Raw genomic sequence first — 25,222 nt, forward strand, 5'->3', positions numbered from 1 at the left:
TAATAATCCCTCATCTCTGGTGAGGCACCAGTGGGTTGTGAAAGCACCAGAGGTAGGAACTAGGTATTCCTTAATCTGAACCCAAGTCCTAGATACAATGAAAAGAGCCATGGTTTGGGAATCAGAAAACCTAGTTCAAGTTCTAGTCCATATACTTACCAGCCATATGGGTTGGTTTCTTATGGTAGCTATCACAAGTTAGACTTGGTGGTTTAAAGCCACAAAAAAATGTATTCTGTCATAGTTCTGGAGGCCAACAATCCAAAATCAAGGGGTCAGCGAGACCACACTTCCTTGGAAGGCTTTTGGGGAGAATTTTTCCATTTCGCTTCCAGGTTTTGGTGACTCCAGGCATTCCTTAGTTTGTGGTTGCATAAACTTCAATGTGCGTCCATCTCCACATGAGTTTCTCTCTCTATGTCTTCTCCTCTTCTGTTTCTCATTAGGACACTCATCATAGGATTTAGGACCCACCCAGGTAATCCAAGGTAATCTCATCTCAAGATCATTATTAACGTCATTACATCTGCAAAGACCCTTTTTTCCAAACAAGGTCACATTCTCAGGGGGCTTAGTATTAGGATATAGACATATCTTTTGGGGGGGTCATCACTTAAGTCACTGCACCATGTGACCTTGGCCAAATCACTAAATATGAATGAATGGCCTAGGGAATTTCAGTACCTACATTTATCCATGTCAGGGCTGTCATTTAAAGATGATGTGCTCGAAAGCAATTTGTAGAGGTAGGTGAATGCTGCTCCTATTGACTTGGCCAATGATCTGTACAGGTATATCAATAAGAGGCTGATCTGTTCTCCCTACTCTCCACATTCCCGCCCCAGCCTTCCTCTATCACAGAGCAGGGGGGATGTCAGCCTACCTCACAAATGCATCAGAGGACTCCAGCCTCAGAAAGAGTAATGTGCTTGCCCCCAGAGACGAGGGCATGGGTACCATAGAGGGACCACCACCTCTTGTGATAACCCTTCTGTTCTGCTTTGCTCCCTTCCTAATATTTATCAGGATAAGTTGGAGCTGAAGGCTGGGCATGGCCAGGACCTGCAGAGTGAACAGGATGAGCAAGAAAGAAATCACGTTCAACATGAAGATCCCCAAGCATCCACATCTTTGCAGTTTTCAGAGGAGAACATACTTGAAGAGTAAGCCTTGGTGAATGCAAGAGGGATCACTGAGTGGTGTTTTGTGGAGGGGAGCATGAAACTTAGCAGAGAGCTTATGGAAAGCTTAGAAGATTTAAAATCAGAACGTGTCTTGAACCACAACACAATCACATGCACAAGCAACTACCTACCTATTCCAGCAAGAAAGATGAAGAGGGACGTAGGGAGACCATGGGGTTCTCTTTGCATGCTTTTCTTTGGACCCTGGACTTATTACACATCTCATCACTCTTAGATAATTTTCTAGAGATGAAAAATATTGTAATTATTATTAAAAATGTATGGTTAAATCCTTATGGACCCTTTCCCTATATATTAATATAACTTCTTTACCTTCACCCAGATGTAACCACCATCCTGAAGTCAACACTTAACATTCATTCTATGCAGGGAAATTAAAAATATATCTACATTGTTTACTGAATGGAAAACATACTTTATTTTCTCAAGCCTTAAAAAAAATCTGTTAAAACGGGTATTAAATAAATGTCCAAACTCCTTTCTTAAAGCCTAAATGCCTACCTGGCCTATTTTGGTGACAGAAAATGAATAAGCAGACTTATTCGCCACCTTTAGAAAGAGGGTTTCAGGCTTTTTGAGGTGTTTCCCATTTTCTACCTTAAAACTGATCATAATCATATCTCTGTAGGAGTCAGGAGAACATGTTCTTCCAGCTTAACCACTGGAATACACGGATGGGTCTACAAGTGAAAGAACTTGGAGCTGATCATATAGGCTGGATGGAGAAAATTAAAAATATTATACAAAACATAAGCCTAACAGAAAACACAGTGAAGAGGTAATTGTAGGGTGTTGGGGTGGGTCAGAAAATAACGAAAAGTTTCATAGCTTCAGAAATTTACAAAACTACAGGTTTAAGGTGGTAACGTCTTTAGGTTAAGAAGTATATGTGCTAAGTCACTTCAGTCGTGTCTGACTCTTTGCGACCCTATGGACTGTAGCCCACCAGGCTCCTCTGTCCACAGGATTCTCCAGGCAAGAATCCTGGAGTGGGTTGCCATTTCCTTTTCCAGGGGATCTTCCCAACCCAGGGACTGAAACTGCGTCTCTTGTCTCCTTCATTGACAGGTGCGTTCTTTACCACTAGCGCCATCTGGGAAGACCTGGGAAGCAAAAGGCCTTAGAATTAAAAGTCATGTCACAGAATCTCGAAGCCTACATCAAAGTTATCTGCATCTTTGCTCTCTCTTCTCTCAAGGGAAGGACTGCCCTCAGAGATTCTCTCCTTGTAGCCACATGAACAGTTATCAAAAGGGCATACTGAGGTTTACAGTGAGCCTTGAGTTTTATCCAGTATTGTCCAGAGGAATCCAACCAGTATGACATGAAAAAACTGTTAAAGTGTGCTTGAAAATGCATATTTGAATTCAAGTTAAAAGTTTTAAGATGAAACAGAAATGACAAAGTTGTTATTTATGCAGTCACTGGCATAGAGACTGGACTTTGGAGTCAGAGGGACCCAGGTTTGAATCTTGATATTGACCTTTCTTGGATAGGTTAATCAACTTTTTTTTTAAGACTTGACTGTCCTCATCTATAGAGAAGTAATGATAGCCACCTCATTGGCTTATTGCGGGTACTAAGCAAAATGCCATGTGCGAAGCATTTAATACAGTCAGTACCTGATATATAATAGCAATTAATAAATGGAAGCTATTTTAAGAAATAATTCCTCTGGCCGTCTGAATCTTCCTACCACATTCCAAACTCTTTCCTACTGCAGAGCTACTCTTCTAGATGTTTCTTTGCCTTTCAGTTAAACATCTTCTTTATATTCAGTTAAACATCACCATACCTTTAGCTAAACATCTTTGTATCAGCTTTCTAACTATCCTATTCAAGGTACTCCCCTCTTTTTTCTTCCAGAGCATGAATAATAGTTGGATTTTAAAACATTCTGTGTTTTTATTAATTCAAACTCGGCACATTAAAGTTTCTTTCCATGGGAATTCCCTGCTGGTCCAGTGGTTAAGACTCCAGGCTTTCACTGCAGAGGGCATGGGTTCAATCCCTAGTTAGAAAATGAAAGATCTCACAAACTGTGTGGTATGGCCAAAAACTTTTTTTTTTCCCCTTTTTAAAACTAAGTTATAATTTACATACTGTAAAATTATATCTTTTATTGTACAGTTCTGCAAGTTTTGAAAAATGTATACTATTGTTTAGCCACCATGGTGAAGATATAGAACACTTTCATCACTCCCCACATCCCTCATACTCTCTTATAGTTAACACCTCTCCCCAGGGCGCTAGTGACCACTTATCTATTCTCTGTGTGAACAGTTCTGCCTATTCTAGAATAGCGGAATTACATAAGTGGAATTACACAGCATATAGCCTTTTGAGTCTACCATCTTTCCTTAGTATAAAGAATGTAATTTGAGGTTCATCCATGTTGTACACATCAGTAATTTGTTCCTTTTAGTTGCTGAACAGTATTCCCTTATATAATTATGCTACAATTTATTCTTTCACTAACTGAGGCATATTTAGGTTTTTTTTTTAAAGCAATCATTAATAAACACACTGTAAACATTCACTTGAGTCTACCCTGGCGGCTCAGTAGTGGAGAATCTGCCTGCCAATGCAGGAGATGTGGTTTCAATCTCTGGGTAGGGAGATCCCTTTTAGATGGAACTGGCAACCCACTCCAGAAGCTCGCCTGGGTAATCCCAGGGAGAGAGGAGCCTGTCCTCTAGTGGGCTACAGTTTATGGGATCTCAAAAGAGTCGGACATGACTTAGCAACTAAAACAGCAACACCACCACCACACTACCATGATTACTGTAGCTTTATATGAAATCTTTAAATTAGGCAGTGAGTGCTATTCAATTTTGTTCTAATTTTTTCTAAGTCAAATACTAATTTTTGTTATCTGATTTTATTCCTTTTCTTTTTTAAATTAAAATTTTATTTTATGTTGTAGTATAGTTGATTAACAACATGTTAGTTTCAGTTCAGTTCACTTCAGTCACTCAGTCATGTCCGACTCTTTATGACTGCATGGACTACAGCACGCCAGGCTTCCCTGTTCATCACCAACTCCCAGAGCTTGCTCAAACTCATGTCCATCAAGTCACTGATGGACAACAATCTTATCATCTGGTATCCCCTTCTCCTCCTGCCTTCAGTCTTTCCCAGCATCGGGGTCTTTACCAGGAGTCAGTTCTTCCCATCAGGTGGCCAAAGTATTGGACATTCAGCTTCAGCATCAGTCCTACCAATGACTATTTAGGACTGATTTTCTTTAGGATTGACTGGTTTGATCTCCTTGCAGTCCAAGGGATTCTCAAGAGTCTTCTCCAACACCACAGTTCAAAAGCATCAATTCTTCAGGGCTCAGCTTTCTTTAGAATCCAACTCTCACATCCATACATGACTACAGGGAAAACCATAGCTTTGACTAGACAGACCTTTGTCAGCAAAGTAATGTCTCTGCTTTTTAATATGCGGTCAAGGTTGGTCATACATTTTCTTCCAAGGAGCAAGCATCTTTTAATTTCATGCATACAGTCACTACCTGCAGTGACTGTGAGTCCAAGAAAATAAAGTCTGTCACTGTTTCCATTGTTTCCTCATGTATTTGCCAGGAAATGATGGGACCTGATGCCATGATCTTCGTTTTTTGAATGTTGAGTCTTAAGCCAGTTTTTTCACTCTACTCTTTCACTTTCATCAAGAAGTTCTTTAGTTCCTCTTCACTTTCTGCCATAAGGGTGGTATCAACTGCATATCTGAGGTTATTGATATTTCTCCTGGCAATTTTGATTCCAGTTTGTGCTTCATCCAGCCTGGCATTTTGCGTGATGTACTCTGCATTTAAGTTAAATAAGCAAGGTGGCAATATACAGCCTTGACGTACTCCTTTCTCGATTAGGAACTAGTTCATTGCTCTTGGTCCGGTTCTAACTGTTGCTTCTTGACCGGTATACAGATTTCTCAAGAGGCAAGTAAGGTCGTCTGGTATTCCCATCTCTTTAAGAATTTTCCACAGTTCGTTATGATCCACAGAGTCAAAGACTTTGGTGTAGTCAATATAGCAGAAGTATATGTTTTTCTGGAACTCTCTTGCTTTTTTGATGATCCAATGGATGTTAGCAATCTGATCTCTGGTTGCTCTACCTTATCTAAATCCAGCTTGAACATCTGGAAGTTCACAGTTCACATACTGTTGAAGCCTGGCTTGGCAACTTTTGAGTATAATAACTTTGCTAGTGTCTGAGATGAGTGCAATTGTGTGGTAGTTTGAACATTCTTTGACATTGCCTTTCTTTGGGGTTGAAATGAAACTGACCTTTTCCAGTCCTGTGGCCGCTGCTGAGTTTTCCAAATTTGCTGACATATTGAGTGCAGCACTTTCACAACATCATCTTTTAGGATTCGAACTAGCTCAACTGGAATTCCATCACTTCCACTAGCTTTGTTCATAGTGATGCTCCCTAAGGCCCACTTCACTTCACATTTCAGGATGTCTGGCTCTAGGTGAGTGATCACACCATTGTGGTTATCTGGGTCATGAAGATCTTTTTTTTTTTTTTTTTAATTTTTAATTTTTTATTTTTTTATTATTATTATTTTTTTTCCAGTGGGTTTTGTCATACATTGATATGAATCAGCCATGGATTTACATGTATTCCCAATCCCGATCCCCCCTCCCACCTCCCTCTCCACCCGATTCCTCTGGGTCTTCCCAGTACACCAGGCCGGAGCACTTGTCTCGTGCATCCCACCTGGGCTGGTGATCTGTTTCACCATAGATAGTATACATGCTGTTCTTTTGAAATATCCCACCCTCACATTCTCCCACAAAGTTCAAAAGTCTGTTCTGTATTTCTGTGTCTCTTTTTCTGTTCTGCATATAGGGTTATCGTTACCATCTTTCTAAATTCCATATACATGTGTCAGTATGCTGTAATGTTCTTTATCTTTCTGGCTTACTTCACTCTGTATAAGGGGCTCCAGCTTCATCCATCTCATTAGGACTGGTTCAAATGAATTCTTTTTAATGGCTGAGTAATATTCCATGGTGTATATGTACCACAGCTTCCTTATCCATTCATCTGCTGATGGGCATCTAGGTTGTTTCCATGTCCTGGCTATTATAAACAGTGCTGCGATGAACATTGGGGTGCATGTGTCTCTTTCAGATCTGGTTTCCTCAGTGTGTATGCCCAGAAGTGGGATTGCTGGGTCATATGGCAGTTCTATTTCCAGTTTTTTAAGAAATCTCCACACTGTTTTCCTACCCAGAGCAGTCTATAGATTCAATGCAATCCCTATCAAGCTACCAAGGGTATTTTTCACAGAACTAGACCAAAGAATTTCACAATTTGTATGGAAATACAAAAAACCTCGAATAGCCAAAGTAATCTTGAGAAAGAAGTATGGAGCTGGAGGAATCAACCTGCCTGACTTCAGACTCTACTACAAAGCCACAGTCATCAAGACAGTATGGTACTGGCACAAAGACAGAAATATAGATCAATGGAACAGAATAGAAAGCCCAGAGATAAATCCACGAACCTATGGACACCGTATCTTTGACAAAGGAGGCAAGGATATACAATGGAAAAAAGACAACCTCTTTAACAAGTGGTGCTGGGAAAACTGGTCAACCACTTGTAAAAGAATGAAACTAGAACACTTTCTAACACCATACACAAAAATAAACTCAAAATGGATTAAAGATCTAAATGTAAGACCAGAAACTATAAAACTCCTAGAGGAGAACATAGGCAAAACACTCTCCGACATAAATCAAAGCAAGATCCTCTATGACCCACCTCCCAGAATATTGGAAATAAAAGCAAAACTAAACAAATGGGACCTAATGAAACTTAAAAGCTTTTGTACTACAAAGGAAACTATAAGTAAGGTGAAAAGACAGCCCTCAGATTGGGAGAAAATAATAGCAAATGAAGAAACAGACAAAGGATTAATCTCAAAAATATACAAGCAACTCCTGCAGCTCAATTCCAGAAAAATAAATGACCCAATCAAAAAATGGGCCAAAGAACTAAACAGACATTTCTCCAAAGAAGACATACAGATGGCTAACAAACACATGAAAAGATGCTCAACATCACTCATTATTAGAGAAATGCAAATCAAAACCACAATGAGGTACCATTACACACCAGTCAGGATGGCTGCTATCCAAAAGTCTACAAGCAATAAATGCTGGAGAGGGTGTGGAGAAAAGGGAACCCTCTTACACTGTTGGTGGGAATGCAAACTAGTACAGCCGCTATGAAGATCTTTTTTTGTATTGTTCTTCTGTGTATTCTTGCCACTTCTTAACATCTTCTGCTTCTGTTAGGTCTATACCATTTATTTCCTTATTGTACCCATTTTTGCATGAAATGTTCCCTTGGTATCTCTAGTTTTCTTGAAGAGATCTCTAGTCTTTCCCATTCTATTGTTTTCCTCTATCTTTTGCATTGATCACTGAGGAAGGCTTTCTTATCTCTCCTTGCCTTTATTTGGAACTATGCATTCAGATGAGCATTATCTTTCCTTTTCTCCTTTGCCTTTTGCTTCTCTTCTTTTCTCAGCTATTTGGAAGGCCTTGTCAGACAACCATTTTCCTTTTGGCATTTCCTTTTCTTGGGTATGGTCTTGATCACTGCCTCCTGTACAATGTCACGAATCTCTATCCATAGTTCTTCAGGCAGTCTATCAGATCTAATCCCTTGAATCTATTTGTCACTTCCACTGTATAATCATCAGGAATTTGATTTAGGTCATACCTGAATGGTGTAGTGGTTTTCCTTACTTTCTTCAATTTAAGTCTAAATTTGACAATAAGGAGTTCAAGATCTGACCCACAGATCTTGTTTGCTGACTATATAGAGCTTCTCCATCTTTGGCTGCAAAGAATATAATCAATCTGATTTTGGTATTGACCATCTGGTGATGTCCATGTGTAGAGTCTCCTCTTCTGTTGTTGCTATGACCAGTGCGTTTTCTTGGCAAAACTCTGTTAGCCTTTGCCCTACTTCATTTTGGACTGCAAGGCCAAACTTGCCTGTTACTCCAAATATTTCTTGACTTCCTACATTTGCATTCCAGTCCCCTATGATGAACAGGACATCTTTCTTGAGTGTTAGTTGTAGATCTTGTAGGTCTTCATAGAGCTGTTCAACTTCAGCTTCTTCGGCATTAGTGGTTGGGGCATAGACTTGGATTATCGTGATATTGAATGGTTTGCCTTGGAAACAAACAGACCATTCTGTTGTTTTTGAGATTGCACCCAAGTACTGCATTTTGGACTCTTTTGTTGACTATGAGGGCTACTCCATTTCTTCTAAGGAAATGGAGTATTAGTTAGTTATTAACTATTAGTTATTAGTTAATAACTAATTATTGGCTAATTATTATTAGTTAGTATTAGTGTGCGTTAGTTTCAGGTGTGAAGCAAAGTGATTTAGTTCGACATATACGTGTATCTAGGGGGCTACCTCAGTGGCTCAGTGGTAAAGAATCCACCTGCAAAGCAGGAGGCATGGATTTGAGCCCTGGGTTGGGAAGATCCCCTGGAGGAGGAAATGGCAACCCACTCCAGTGCTCTTGCCTGAAGAATCCCATGGACAGAGGAACCTGGCCAGCTACAGCCCATAGGGTCACAAATTGGACAGGACTGAAACGACTTAGCATGCAGACCCACATACATGTATCTATTCTTTTTCAAACTCCCCATTTAGGTTATTACAGAATATTGAGCAGAGTTCCCTGTTACAGTAGGTCATTAATTTTTGTTCTAATTTTTCAAAATTATTTTAGCTATTCTACTTTTTCTTGTCTGATTTTCCATATAGATTTCACAATCAACCTGTCAATCTTGCTGTGATTTTGATTGGAACTACCATTAATTGATAGATACATTTTGGAATAATTAATATTTTAGCAATATCAACTCTTCTGATTCATGAATACAGCATTTCTCTCTAGTTAAGTCTTTGATTTCTTCCATCAGGGTTGTGTAGTGTTCAGTGTACAGATATTTCACAGTTTTTAAAATTTATATCTATTTCATGTTTTTGGTTCTGTTATAAATGGTCCTTAAAAATTTTCAGTTTCTTATTGTTAACAGCTAGTATATAGAAATACAGCTAACATTTTGTATTTGACTTTCCATTGTGACCTTGCTAAACTCATTTATTAGTTTTAATAGTCTTTACAGATTATTTGGAATTTTTCACATAGATAATTATGTCATCAGCAAATAGAGACAGCTTTATATCTTCCTTCCTAATCTGTATTCCTTTTACTTTCTTTTTTTTTTTTTTTAATTTTATTTATTTGTTTATTTACTTCTAACTGCACTGGGTCTTGCTCGTTATGCACGGGCTTTCTCGAGTTAGGCAAGCGAGGGCCACTCTGCAGTCTCAGGGTGTGGTGACTTCTCTGGCTGTGGAGCACGGGTTCTGGGGCACTCGGGCTCAGTAGCTGCGGTGAATGGGCTTAGTTGCTCCACAGCATGTGGGATCTTCCCGGACCAGGGATCGAACCTGTGTCCCCTGCCTTGGCAGGCAGATTCTTAACCACTGGGCCACCAAGGAAGTCCCTCCTTTTACTTTCTTTTGTTGCCTTATTACATTGGCTAGAATTTCTAGTGTGATGTTGAGTAGGAGGAGTGGCAGCAGATAGCAGACACACTTACTTAGTTCTCAGTCTCACAGGAAGAGCGAGAGCATTAAGTGTGATATTATCTGGGCTTTTGTTTGTTTGTTTTTAAATTGCTCTTTCTCAGACTGAGAAGATTTCTTCTATTCCTAGTTTACTGAGTTGTTTTTAAAATCAGGAATGATACTGAATTTTTTCAATAGCTTTTGCTGCAGCTGTGAATGATCATGTTTTTTGTTCGTTTATAAATCTCTTGATATGGTGAATTATAATGATTGGTTTCTGAGTGCTGAACCAGCCTTGAATTCCCAGAATAAATACTGCCTGGTCATATCATCCTTTTTATATGTTGTTGGAATCAGCTTACTGAAATGGATCTTTAACGTGTATGTTAAGGAGGGATATTGACCTGTGTTTTGCTTTCTTGTAATGTCTAGTGTTAGTATCAGAATTATGTTTGGTATCAAAAAAACTTGTATTTAGTATCAAAGAAAAAATTTGGATGTTTTTGCACAGTTCTTTATTTTCTGGATGAGTTTGTGTAAAACTGACATAATTTCTTTCTTAACTGTTTGGTTGAATTCACCAGTGAAGCCATATTGTCTGGAGATTTCACTATGGCAAGATTTTAACTACAAATTTAATTTTTTTTAATGATATAGTATAGGATCACAGGGCTACACAGGCTACCTAGCTCTTGAGTATATTTCAGTAGTAAATTGTATCTTTTAAGGAACTTGCCCTTTTCATCTAAATTATCTAATTTATTGGCTTAAAATGATTAATAATATGTTCTTATTATATTTTTTATTTTGAAATAATTGCAAATTCACAGGAATTTTCAAAGAAATATATAGCATAACCCCATGCACCCTTCCCTCAACCTTCCCAATGGTAGCATCTTGTCCAATGAGTTGGTACTTTACCAATGATACCAATGGTATCATTAAAACCAAGAAATGGATATTGGTATTAGTATTAATGACAGAGCTCATTCAGACCTTACCAGTTATAAGTGCATTTTACATTTCTGCTTCTATATCCAGTTAGGACTACACTTGTTTACAATTATCTAGATAACTTAGAATGCTCTTCACTTTCTTGAATTGCATTTATAACTTCCCATTCCAACACAATTACCACCCTTGTGTCCCCTTTATACAGGAATAGGATTTCATTTTTGAAAGGTCAGAAACGATCTTTCAAGATCAAAAAAGATTATGCATTGGGAATTTTTCTTAAGCCACAGGACTAAGTCCCTCTCTTGGTCTGTTTGCAGCTTATTAAGTGAGGTTACATCCCTGGAAGGCCAAATTGAAAAGCTGGGATCACACCAGGACCTTGACTCTGATCAGGGGATAAACATGGAGGTAAGCTGAAGGCTTGGGAAAAAATCAGGGAGGTTGTGGGGACTCTGTAACCTCTGCCCACCCCATCTGTTGTTTAACATGTCATAACAAGAATTAAAGGGATTTCCCTGGCAGTCCGATGGTTAAGACTCCAAGCCTCCCCTGTAGAGGACACAGGTTTGATCCCTGGTATGATGGATCTGGTGGTCAGTTCTGAGCACATTTTGCCTGGGTACCACCACTCCTATTCTCTAACAACACACTAAAAAGCTAGACTTTTCTGTTCTACCTAGAAACTCAGTCAAATTTGGCAGGTTTTCATCACAATGCCACTTGAAATAATGAAGAGTTCCTTAAGAGAAAAGTTCTCATCTTAATATCTGTATCCCAATACCTACCAGTACAGAAAAAAACATGCAAGAAATACGTATTTGTGAAGAACTGCATCCCTAGAACATAAGAGATAGATTTGTGTTTGTCTTTGATGCCTTCATGAAGAGTTCTTATGTTAGTTTTCACAGTATCCAAAGCTTTCTTATTGTTTTTGTCTCCTTGCATTTCTTAGAGATTCTTTTCTGAGAAAGGTTTACTTTTCCCTTTTTAAGAGTCATAGAATATTAGAAAAGTAGGGACCAACTTTGGATAAGAATTAACTTTCAGAGCCCTGGCTGGTAGTTTTTCTTCTCTAATAAACTTCAGGCATTTGAAGAACAGTCTCTAAAAATGGAAAAAGTCTGTGTCTAACTACTTTTTTTTTTTTTTTTACTGAAATTGCCAGCTTCTGCTTTAGTTCAAGCCAAATTTAAATTAAGTAGGATTTCGAAAGAAGGAGAAAAAATGCCTCTGTTATAGTAGGAAGTAATATTGATTTCGACCTCTCACATATTAAAAGCCATGTACAGATTTTTCACCTAGGGAAAAAACTGCTTTAACTATGACTTAGTGCAACATTTTGACGTAGCAACCTCACTTTGTGCTAGTTGGAAAGTCAGCTTTTTTTCCCACTATCTAGGGCTTTGGAAATTGAAAACTATGAAGAAAGGGAAGAGGACAAAGGCCAAGAAGCATTTTTCCCCTAAAAAAATTTCCTCCAGAAGTCAAAAATACAGAAATGTGGGTTCACTGGAGGAAAGGACAGGGAGGGATGGATATCAAAAGAATGAAGAGAGAAAAAAGAGCACAGAGACAAATAGCAGTGAGATTAAAAAAACAAATCAACATGGGCTTGGGATAATATGAAAAGGGAAAAGAATCCAAAAAAGAATGGATATGTGTGTAACTGAATCATTTTGCTATATACCTGAAACTAACAAAACATTGTAAGTCAACTATACTCTAGTATAAATTTTTAAAAAATAACTTAGAAATATAAATAAATAAAATTAAACAGACATATTTTGAAAATGCAAACAAACTATGAAAAAGGAAGGCATCATGAGGATTCTCTATCCTGGAAATATATGGCTTTGTATACACTCTAAAAAAACGGGCACAGACTTGAAAACTAGAAACAGCCCAAATATGCACCAACTGGTGAGTTGGTATGTACTGTGGTATGTACTGTGGTATGTACTAAATGATGGAATGTTATTCAGAGACTAAAAAGAGACTTCTTAATCATCCAACAACATATCTAAATCTCAAGTGCATAATGCTAAGTGAAAGAAGCCAGACTTGAAAGATTACATACTTCACGATCCCATTTCTGCACCATTCTGAAAAAGGCAAAACCATAGGAATGAAAAATAGACTAGTGGTCACTGGCTGCAGTGGGGAAAGGCCGGAGAAAGGAACACAAAGAAGTTTGGGGTGCGATGGAAATATTCCATATCTTCCTTTAGTGGTGATTGCGTACCAAGGACAGGATGCGTATGTCAAAATTTGTAGCACGGTGCACTTTTAAAAGATAAGTTTTATGCTATGTAAATTGTACCTCAATAAATGTGACTTTAAAAATTGACACAACTCTGTCCTAAGACTAAAGACTGATGGAAAAGACTGTGTAAAAACAAATACGGTAATATAACAAGTAAGGAACTTTAAATACAATTGTTACAGAAGCAAAGTCCTAAGAATGGCTTTAGGTTTACTCTGGTGGAGGGAAAAGTGAAAGTGAACTGAAAGTCGCTCAGTTGTGTCCAACTCTTTGGGACCCATGGAATTCTCCAGGCCAGAATACTGGAGTGGATAGCCTTTCTATTCTCCAGGGGATCTTCCCAACCCAGAGATCGAACCCAGGTCTCCCACATTGAAGGCAGATTCTTTACCAGCTAAGCCGCAAGGGAAGCCAAAGCATACTGGAGTGGGTAGCCTATCCCTTCTCCAGGGGATCTTCCCGACCCAGGAATTGAACTGGGGTCTCCTGCATTGCAGGCAGATTCTTTACCAAGTGAGTTATTGTTAGAAATAGCTATAGGAAAAGCAACGTGTGGGAAAGTTGAAGAAGTAAATTAATAAGTAATGTCACATGTATTGAACTTCCCTGTTGCTCAAGTGGTAAAGAATCTGCCTGTGATGCAGGAGACCAGGGTTCGATCACTGGGTTGGGAAGATCCTCTGGAGAAGGGAATGGCAATCCACTCCAGTATTCTTGCCTGGAGAATTCCATGGACAGAGAAACCTGGCGGGCTACAGTTCACGGGATTGCAAAGAGTCAGACACGACTGAATGACCAACACACACATATCACACGTATTGGCTCATTTATTTCTCATGAGTAAATGGAATGACTCAAAGCATGAAAGGGGGGAGGAGGGGGAAATTGGTGAAAGTATTTAAACACACACACATCAGAAACAAACTTATGAGAACTTTCAGCTGAAGAAAGGACTTTGAAGTGGCCTGATATTGAGTCCACAAAGCTTCCTGAAATATCTGTATGAAAATAACTTTCATCCTGAGACTGACTCCTATCTCAGTTACCTTTGGTACAATTATCTTTGATAATTACTGTGTAAAGATATTTCGGAGAAGGCAATGGCACTCCACTCCAGTACTCTTGCCTGGAAAATCCCATGGATGGAGGAGCCTGGTAGGCTGCGGTCCATGGGGTTGCTAAGAGTCGGACACAACTGAGTGACTTCACTTTCACTTTTCACTTTCACGCATTGGAGAAGGAAATGGCAACCCACTCCGGTGTTCTTGCCTGGAGAATCCCAGGGACGGGGGAGCCTGGTGGGCTGCCGTCTATGGGATCACACAGAGTCAGACACAACTGAAGTGACTTAGCAGCAGCAGCAGCAGTGTAAAGATATTTATTAGGGCACTGCGTAAAATGTGAGTATTATCTCACAGCTCCTTTTTAAATAATTAAATCACATAACTCAGGGGTTGGTGATGAATGAACTTGGAAAAAAAAAAGAGGGTGTAGATTATACATTTTCTATAGGCAGTTTGAGGGTAAACACTCTTATTGTTTGTATCCAATAAGCACAATGCCTAACTCCATGGCCACTTACATAGGATGTAGCCAATGACATATTTTTTATTTGATTTAATGTTGATTTTGCAGATCAGCATCCAGAACAGGATGCAAGAAAACCCAGCTTCTTTTAAATCTCAGACTATTTGATCATGAATGAGCATTCTTCTAAAAAATTGTCATTTGTTCTTTTTCAGTTTCACACATCATTCATTACATCTTTTGTTCTATACTATTTTGTTTTAAAGGAGAAGATCGTGGAAATTAAAAAGCAAATAGGAGAAATGGACAACAATTTTGTCAAGGTAATGATAAAACGTCTTTAAAGAAGAAAAATAGTTCTGCAAAGAAATCTCAAATTTTAGTGAATGGAATCCAAAATTCAACAAAACAAGACTCAGAATTTTAGACCTAGATGGGAACTTACTATTATTTATGTCCATATTTCCACATGAAAATAGTCTTGTGCTTGCGGTCTAATTAAAAAATATTACAGTACTGATGAACTTATTTTCAGGGCAGGAATAGAGACACAGCCATAGAGAACAACAGACTTTTGGACACAGCAGGGGAAGAAGAAGGAGCGAAGAATTGAGAGAGTAGCACTGAAATATACACATCACCATGTGTTAATAGATGCTAGTGGGAAGTTGCTGTGACTTAGAAGGAGCTCAACTCCTCTGTGCTCTGTGACAGCTTAGTGGGTGGGATGATGGGGTGGGAGGGAAGTTCAAGAGGGAGGGGATATATGTATACTTATGCCTGATTCCCATTGCTGTTCTACAGAGACCAATACAACATTGTAAAGTAATTGTCTTCTAGTTAAACGTAAATCCAAGAGAGAATATAAAAAATATTTTTTCTTCTAACAAAAGTAATGCATGCTTATTTTAATAATTAAAAAATTACAAAAGTATTACATATAAAAAGAAAAATAAAACCACTCTCAAAAATAAACACAGTGAACGTTTTAGTATATTTATATTCTTCCAAATGTTTTAATATATATATTATAATATTATTATTTTAATGAGTTAATATTACATATATTGTCTTGCAACTTTTACATTTAGCATTTTTCTTCAACAACTTTCTATGCCACTAGATGTCTTTTTACTTTTTCATGGTTTATGTGATGCAGGATTTGATTTTTGGATTTATTAAACTTATTTTGATAGATATTTGTGGTTTTATAATCAATTACAAACTATACCTCAAAAATCCATAACTTTTCTTTCTTTTGCAAGTAATTTTTAAGGATTAGTTTCCAGAAATGGCACCTCCTTGAATCACAGGACACTCTTTTTTCTGTTAAGGCTTGGCTTTTCAACATATCCTGCAAGTCTATTATGGGATGATTAATTAAAAACCTTTCTAAGCATTATTTACTCAGGACATATGTGCAATTGGCATTTGCACCTCAGAAGAGGATGATTTGCTTTCAGCCTGTACCTTGATCTTACTGAGATACATGGGAAGAAAAGAGGAACAAGACACTTTTTGTGGACAGCACTTTTACTAAACTCTAAGGCTGAAAGTGAGAGGAACTAAAAAGCCTCTTGATGAAAGTGAAAGAGGAGAGTGAAAAAGTTGGCTTAAAGCTTAACATTCAGAAAACTAAGATCATGGCATCTGGTCCCATCACTTCATGGGAAATAAATGGGGAAACACTGGAAGCAGTGTCAGACTTTATTTTTGGGGGCTCCAAAATCACTGCAGCTGTTGATTGCAGCCATGAAATTAAAAGATGCTTACTCCTTGGAAGGAAAGTTATGACTAACCTAGATAGCATATTAAAAAGCAGAGACATTACTTTGCCAACAAAGGTTCGTCTAGTCAAGGCTATGGTTTTTCCAGTGGTCATGTATGGATGTGAGAGTTGGACTGTGAAGAAAGCTGAGCGCCGAAAAATTGATGCTTTTGAACTGTGGTGTTGGAGAAGACTCTTGAGAGTCCCTTGGACTGCAAGGAGATCCAACCAGTCCATACTAAAGGAGATCAGTCCTGGGTGTTCATTGGAAGGACTGATGCTGAGGCTGAAACTCCAATACTTTGGCCACCTGATGCAAAGAGCTGACTCATTGGAAAAGACCCTGATGCTGGGAGGGATTCGGGGCAGGAGGAGAAGGGGACAACAGAGGATGAGATGGCTGGATGGCATCACCGACTCGATGGACATGCGTTTGGGTACTCCAGGAATTGGTGATGGATAGGGAGGCCTGGTGTGCTGCAGTCCATGGGGTTGCAAAGAGTCGGACACGACTGAGCGACTGAACTGAACTGAACTGAACTGAACGTCCAAATATTCAAACATAATGAAGACTTACATTTATACATTGTACATTTTAAAATATTTAGAAAAGATATAGTTTTATTTTTTTCTCAGAAACATACTATGTTTCTCCAACTAGTGTCCTGGTAAAAGTTTAAGAAGCAAAGAGAAAGTAATGGATAGAGAAAAAAATTATTTGTAACATGCCGCTATTGTGAAAATTTATATCTTTGAAGTATTGAAAATGATTTATTGATCTTGTGGTGATACCTTCTGCAATTTATTGTGATTGCACAATGAATTTTTTCTAAGAGGAAGGGTTTTACTGAATAAAAGTAAGTTTCAGTGAAGCCTCCCCACAACTTAGTGGTATGAGAATGAGTATGGTTTCATTGTATAAACCAGAAAATGTAACTTCTATTTTACCCAAAATTGTGGGTGTCTTTTCAGGAAGATGCTTGTGATGAAGCTCATAAATTAAAGGAAAAACTCATTGCAAGAATAGAGGTAAGATTTCACAGTTACACAAGTTCAAATAATGATAAAATGAAATTATTTAAATCTACACTCAGAAGTTATTCTTTCCCTGGAAGTTGAGTGTATACCACACACTGGTCTCTTTCTACCTCTTTCTCCCCTCCTGAACTTCTGCTTTGGACTGACAGAACGTCTCACAGGTGTGGTGTACTTCCAATCTCTCATACCCTGGGGCTGTTCCTACAGCTCCTCCATCTGCAGCTTATCCTCCATGTCTACATATTGTCCACTCTTCAAAGCTCAACTCAAATGTCCTCTCATCTCCCAGACCTCCCCTAATCTCCCCTAGCCAGAAAAATGACTCCATCTGAACGCCTCACACAAGAGTTTATACACTGAGATGTGAATGCATGAGTGAAACAATGAATTAATGAATGAATGAACCTGTCACCCATTCAGAAGTGCTTAATCATCCCACTTATCCTAGAGGAGATGTCCCCAAACCAAACCTCAGCTACTGTGTCCTCACATTTTTTACTTTCTCTTTAGCATGTATTTTAGTCGATAGTTATCTAAGGAATATATGCATTTAGTTGTTTATTGCTTACCACCCAGCCCTTATAAACACACATAGAATTCTTTGTCCCTTTTGTTAAAAAACACATGCATAACAGAATGCCCATGTCTTGTCTATTTTGTTACCTGCCACATCCTAGAATAGTGCCTGGTGGAGTCAGTCAAATAAATATGTTTTGCATGGATGAAAAAATTGAATAGATGAATTCAATAAAAGAATAGTTATCTTTCTATCTGAATACTCTGTGAATGTGTAAGTTTCTTTCCTTGGGTGAGTACACAGTTAATACACATGACTCAAGTGTGATTTGCAACACCCTTTACGTGTTCTGGAGGAAAGATACTTGGCATCATCTCCAATGAGAGGGCAGACAATGAGAATCATTTTTTTAAATGATCGCTCTTTTTGTTCCCAGAACTTTTGCAAGGACATGGCTCTGCTGGATACGAAGTTGGGGATGTACCAAATGCAAAGGAATCCAGACTCTCAGAGTCCTGAAGAAATGGGCATGTATGAAAGGGAGCCCCTGCTTCTTCAGGCTTCATCACCATCCTTGGAGGAGAGCTCCCCTCCCCACATAACAACATGGTGAGTTAGAGACAGGGATCTCTGGAGACTGACAGAGTCCCCCAGATTAATGGACTATAGTAAGATTGAATTTTGCCAAGGAATTTATTTTTTATAAATTATCTATTATTCTTCTTTAAAACTTTAAGTTGTAATATTTTTCTTCTTAATATTTTTAATTTTTCGATCAGTATTTTCTTTCATTTACTGGCCACGTTGCATGGCTGGTGGGATCTTAGTTCCCCTACCAGGGATTGAACCCTGGCTATAGTAGTTAAAGCACCAAATCCTAACCACTGGCCCACCAGGGAATTCCCAAGACATATACCTATTGCAATAGATATAAATATAGACATAGATATAGATATAGATATTTCTTTCTTAACGTTTTAGATAACTACATATATGTGTATTCTTGCTTAGTCACCAAGTCATGTCCGACTCTCGGCAACTCAATGGACTATAGCCTGTCAGTCTCCTCTGTCCATGGAATTTTCCAGGCAAGAATACTGGAGTGGGTTGCCATTTCCTTCTCCAGGGGATCTTCCCAATCCAGGGACTGAAACTGTATCTCAAGCATTGGCAGGTGGATTCTTTACCACTGAGAAACCTGGGAAGCCCCAGAAAACTACACATACGTAAATTTTAAAGAATGGTGTCTGCAAGCTATAATGCAGCCACCTCTACTGAAAGAACATACCTGCTAAGCAGATTTGAAAACCTTTGTTTGCTAGACAGGGTGGCTCTCCCTTGTATGATATTGAAGACACACATACTGGCAAATTCTGACTCTGGATCTCTTATTCTGGAGATGCCATACCATCATATATGCCTTGAGTAGTACTTTCATCTAAGAAAGCTATTTTTTAATCTTTTTTTATTTTGTTTTATTCTTTTGTTAGAGAAAATGTGAAAATTAAGCAGACTCTGGCTATGTTTTTACACACAAACACATATGTGCACAAATACTGTTAACTCAATTTTATAAAAATATGATGAAAATGGTATAAAAACCATTTTATCTCTTTTGCTTAAGAAAGCTCTTTTGATTCTTTATCCCCAAGCACTAACCCAAGTAGAATCTTCAGCTCTCTCTTTTGTGTGTGCACATTGTACTTAGCTCATAATCCTGACATAGTATGTCAGTTAAATTATTTCCAATTTGTCTTATCTTAATAATCCATGGGCTACTTGAAGAGAGGAGTCTTTTTTTTTTTCTTTTTTCTTTTTTTTTATTAGTTGGAGGCTAATTACTTCACAACATTTCAGTGGGTTTTGTCATACATTGATATGAATCAGCCATGGATTTACACGTATTCCCCATCCCGATCCCCCCTCCCACCTCCCTCTCCACCTGATTCCTCTGGGTCTTCCCAGTGCACCAGGCCGGAGCACTTGTCTCATGCATCCCACCTGGGCTGGTGATCTGTTTCACCATAGATAGTATACATGCTGTTCTTTTGAAATATCCCACCCTCACATTCTCCCACAGGGTTCAAAAGTCTGTTCTGTATTTCTGTGTCTCTTTTTCTGTTTTGCATATAGGGTTATCGTTACCATCTTTCTAAATTCCATATACATGTGTTAGTATGCTGTAATGTTCTTTATCTTTCTGGCTTACTTCACTCTGTATAAGGGGCTCCAGCTTCATCCATCTCATTAGGACTGGTTCAAATGAATTCTTTTTAATGGCTGAGTAATATTCCATGGTGTATATGTACCACAGCTTCCTTATCCATTCATCTGCTGATGGGCATCTAGGTTGCTTCCATGACCTGGCTATTATAAACAGTGCTGCGATGAACATTGGGGTGCACGTGTCTCTTTCAGATCTGGTTTCCTCAGTGTGTATGCCCAGAAGTGGGATTGCTGGGTCTATGGCAGTTCTATTTCCAGTTTTTTAAGAAATCTCCACACTGTTTGCATTCCCACCAACAGTGTAAGAGGGTTCCCTTTTCTCCACACCCTGAAGAGAGGAGTCTTGATCATTTGTGGATATTAAAAATAAAATATGTTCATCATGCTCAACAAATATTTAACTTATTTATTCATTAAAGTAACAGGTGAAGAGTAATGTTGATGGTGAAGTAAGGACCATCAGAGAAAACTTCCTCCTCTATAAAAATCAATGAGAGAGCTGGAAAAAATGGTCAGAATCAACTTTTTCACAATTCTGTAAAGTAAACATTTAGTATTCAGAAAAGATAAAGAACTCTTGAAACTCAACAGCAAAAGACAAACAGCCTGATTTTTAATATAAGCAAAAAAGGAAAGGATGTGGAGAAATTAGAATCCTCTGACAGTGTTAGTGGGATTGTAAAATGGTGCAAGCACTTTGGAAAACAGTTTGACAGTTCCTGAAAATGTTAAGCTACCATATGATCCACTTGTAAGTATGCACCCAAAGAACTGAAAATATCTGTCCACATAAGAATCTGTATATGAGTATTCACAGTAGCTAAAAAGTGGAAACATTACAAATACTCATCAACGGATTAAATAGGTGAACAAAATGTGGTATATCCATACAATGGAATATTATTCTGCCATGAAAAACAGTAAAGTACCTATACATGCTACAACATGAATGACCCTTGAAAACATTATGCTAAGTGAAAGGAGTCAGACCCAAAAGGCCACAGATTATATCACTTTATTCATATAAAGTATTAAAAATAGGAAAATCCAGGTATGCAGAAACTAGATTAGTGGCTGCCAGCCCTAGGGATAGTGAAAAATAGGGAGTGACTGTCTTGGGGGGGAATTTCGATGAAAATTTTCTGGAATTAGTGGTGATGGTTGTACAATCTTGTGAATAAACTAAAAGCCACTGAATTGTACACTTTAAAGAGTAAGTTTTATCGCAAGTGAATTATATCTCAAAAACAGACAAATAAGTGAGTAAATGAATGCCATTTGGTGATCACTTAATTGTGTTATGGGCTTTCTTGATAGCTCAGTTGGTAAAGAACCTGCCTGCAATGCAGGAAACCCCAGTTCGATTCCTGAGTTCCCCTGGAGAAGGGATAGGCTACCCACTCCAGTATTCTTGGGCTTCCCTTGTGGCTCAGATGGTAAAGAATCCGCCTGCAATGAGGAGACCTGGATTTGATCCCTGGGTTGAGAAGATGCCCTGGAGAATGGAAAGGCTACCCACTCCAGTATTCTGGCCTCGAAAATTCCATGGACAGTCCATGGGGTCGCAAAGTGTCTAACATAACTGAGTGACTTTCACTTTCACTTAATTGTGTTATACAGGCAGATAATCCAGGTTAGTTGGTCATCTTTCATCACATAACTGGCTTCAGAGATGGCTCAAGTGGTAAAGAATCTGCCTGCCAATGCATGAGGCAATGAGGAGACATGGATTCAATCCCTGGGTCAGAAAGATCCTCTGGAAGAGGAAATGGCAACCCATTCCAGTATTCTTGCCTGGAGAATCCGATAGACAGATTTGCCTTGTGGGTTACAGTCCGTGGGGTCACAAAGCATCAGACACAACCGCGCAGGCACACACATCACAGAATTACATCCTAATGAAGGCTGTCTAAGACTTTTATGAGTCTCCTGTCAGAGAACTGGAAACATTCTGATTCCACTAAAGCATATTTATACATTATCTCTTTTCAGGAGGTTTACCTTCCAAAGTCAATTACTCTGTTCCAATTTTGCTGTTTTTAGCTTCAGAGGGTGGCCTCTTCCTGGTATAATCCCCAATCCCTCAGTTCTCTTATAGTTTTCTTCTATTTATTGACCATATATAATGTGAACATTTGAAAAAGATTAAAGATTTTATGCAAGGAAAGTTCTTTTTTTTTTTTTAATTGATGTTGGGGCTTCCTTGGTGGCTCAGACAGTGAAGATATCTGCTTGCAATGCAGGAGAAACTGGTTCAATTCCTGGGTCAGGAAGATCCCCTGGAGGAGAAAACCCACTCCAGTATTCTTGCCTAGAGAATTCCATGGACAGAGGAGCCTGGTGGTGATGTGAAGAGTCATACATGACTTAGAAACTAGGCAGCAATAACTGATTATATTAAAGTTATAAGATTATAGTTTTTCATTTCTCTATTTTCCAAGTTATCTGTAATTTAGAAAAAAAGCTATCTTCTCTTTAAAAATTAATGTTAAAATGTGGTGTTGTTTTGGAAAATGTTCCAGCTTAGTATTTCCAAATAGGATTAATTTTGGAATTTAGGAAGATAGTGTTTATTTACTAGGTATGTGTTGGTAGTGAGTCATTTTTCTTTGCATAAGAAGGAACATATCTAGATTTAGTGCTCCTGGAGGACAGGATTTTTCTGCTTCACCTTGCTAGCCATCAAAGCCTCTTTCAAACAGAGTATTTTAAGATCATTGGCTCTTTAATAAATATGTGAAGTAGAAGCAATTATTTGTGTACCTGCCAAGAGATAGTCAGTAGCAATAAAGCCAAGAAACTTGGCTCAGGTTCATGGAATCCAAAGAGTTGGGTCACAAAATATATGCATAACTAGCTTTAACTGCGCCCTAGACTTTCTTTTCTGAAATGTATTATAGAAGGTAATTATCTCCAGGTAACTGGATTATCTGTGACATTTCTTTTAGTTCTTTCTGTCTTTCTGGATTTTCCAGATCTTCTACCCTAATCATGTATTACATTTCTAATTAGATAATAGTGCTAGAACTTCAAAGCAAATAAATACAATGCAAAAAGGGCATGTCTGGTGGTGGGATAAAACCGGTGTTAAAGAGAGCTGAATTCACTTGTCACATGGTATTCCGTACCCTGAGGAAAATCTAGCTAGTTGGCTGTGCCCTTATTTCTCCCCAAACAGACTTCCTGTACCTCACAAGTGAAGTAAGGGTGGCAGTAACCACTGGAGTGTGGGACCAGCATTTCAAAGCAAAGAGCTCCACAGTATCAGGGTTTTATTGTCTCATGGCTATAGAATCCTAGAATTCCAATGCCAGCCCTAGAATGGACTTAGGTCTCTCTACTCCAAATTCCTTCTTTTGCAGACATCAACAGCAGTTAAGAGAAGTTCAATTATTTACTTGAAGTTGTAGAGCTACACAGATGGAGGAACCAGGAATCACATCAGTGTGATTTTCTTCAGAATGTTCTTTTGTTTATTTATTTACTTATCTATCTATTGATTAATTGGTTGATATATAGCTGATTTATAATATCAATTGGTTTCAGGTAAAGGGGTTTCCAAGGTGACTCAGTGGTAAAGAATCCGCCTGCATTTGCAGGAGATGCAGGTTCAATCCCTGGGTCGGGAATATTCCCTGAAGGAGGAAATGGCCACCCACTCCAGTATTCTTGCCTGGGAAATCCCATGAACAGAGGTGCCTGGTGGACTGCAGTCTATGGGGTTGCAGAAAAGTCAGACACGATTAAACACTCTTGGACAGACTTATACAACATAGTGATTTAATATTTTTATAGATTATACTGCATTTAAATTTATTATGAAATAATAGCTATACTTCCCCATACTATACAATATATCCTAGTTGCTTATTCATTTTGTACATAATAGCTTGTGTCTCTTAATTTCTAGCCCTATCTTGCCCCTCCCCTCTGCCCTCTCCCCACTGGTAACCACTAGTTTGTTCTCTACATCCTTCAGATATTCTTAACCACAAATGTGTTTCTTTCCTCCTAGGAAACGTGCACTGAGGATTTTCATCATGCTTTATGTCCTCACCTTGACTGGACTTTCATGTTACGTACTGTTTTTTGATGCTACGTTTATCTTTGAAAAGGTGCTCCCTACAATTCTTGGGCGCCGCAGGATGTGGGAACTGCGGGAGATTCTTACACCTTTCTTGAATTTGGAGGTGGAAGACTTGCTACCCTCTTAAAGATACAGAAGTTACTGTTACCCTACTGACTTTCTTCCCAATAAAATGCTGGCTGTTCTTGTATTATGATGGTCAACTTATTTTTTAAAAAACACTATAGAGTGGAATATTACTCAGCTATGAAAAAAGAATGCTTTTGAGTCAGTTCTACTGAGGCAGATGAACCTAGAGCCTATTATACAAAGTGAGGTAAATCAGAAAGAGAAAGATATCATATACTGACACATATACATGGAATCTAGCAAGATGGTACTGATGGTCTGTTTTCGAGGCAGTTTCAAAGGAGATGCAGATATAAGCAACAGACTTACAGTCACAGTGGAGCAGGGAGAAGGTAGGATGACTTGAGAGAGTAGTATTGAAACATGTACATTACCATATGTGAAGTAGATGGTGGGAATTTGCTGTTTGATGCAGGGAACCCGAAGCTCGTGCTGCATGATAACCTAAAGGAGTGTGACGGGAAGGAGATAGGATGGAGGTTTAAGAGCGAGGGGACATATGTATCCCCATGGCCGATTCATGCTGATGTATGGCAGAAACCATCACAATGTTGTAGAGAAATTATCTTCCAACTAAAAATAAAATTAAGAAACAAAACCCTAGAGCGTGTTTTGTGGAGGACATTATAGTTATGCAGAAATTGGCTGATAAAAGATAGAAAAAAATGAAAGCAGTTATCTTTACCCTCATGACTCACAATGAATCTTTGCACACATTTTTAAAAACATTTCTTTCAAACTACTAACCTGTCTTCTCCCCCAACCTTGTGGACATTGAGACTAAGTATTACTTTCATGGGTGGTTGTTCCCCCCATTTTGACCTCTGATATCTCAGAAAGGAAAGTACAGAATTCTCTCCATTTTTACTTCAGTT

General features: G+C 38.5%; 1 protein-coding gene across 1 annotated transcript in view; it reads left to right on the forward strand.

Moving 5' to 3' along the window:
• Positions 1-24,345, forward strand: part of SMCO2 (single-pass membrane protein with coiled-coil domains 2) — a 40,180-nt gene extending 15,835 nt beyond the window's left edge. The window contains exons 3-9 of the mRNA XM_061123967.1: positions 1,033-1,163; positions 1,834-1,983; positions 11,110-11,200; positions 14,849-14,905; positions 17,323-17,379; positions 18,342-18,514; positions 24,147-24,345. Of these exons, the coding sequence (XP_060979950.1) occupies positions 1,033-1,163; positions 1,834-1,983; positions 11,110-11,200; positions 14,849-14,905; positions 17,323-17,379; positions 18,342-18,514; positions 24,147-24,345 (858 nt within the window). The remainder of the gene's footprint in view (positions 1-1,032; positions 1,164-1,833; positions 1,984-11,109; positions 11,201-14,848; positions 14,906-17,322; positions 17,380-18,341; positions 18,515-24,146) is intronic.
• The last annotated feature ends 877 nt before the right edge of the window (positions 24,346-25,222 follow it).

The sequence above is a fragment of the Dama dama genome, chromosome 22 (genome assembly GCF_033118175.1).
Source record: "Dama dama isolate Ldn47 chromosome 22, ASM3311817v1, whole genome shotgun sequence".
Taxonomy (NCBI): domain Eukaryota; kingdom Metazoa; phylum Chordata; class Mammalia; order Artiodactyla; family Cervidae; genus Dama; species Dama dama.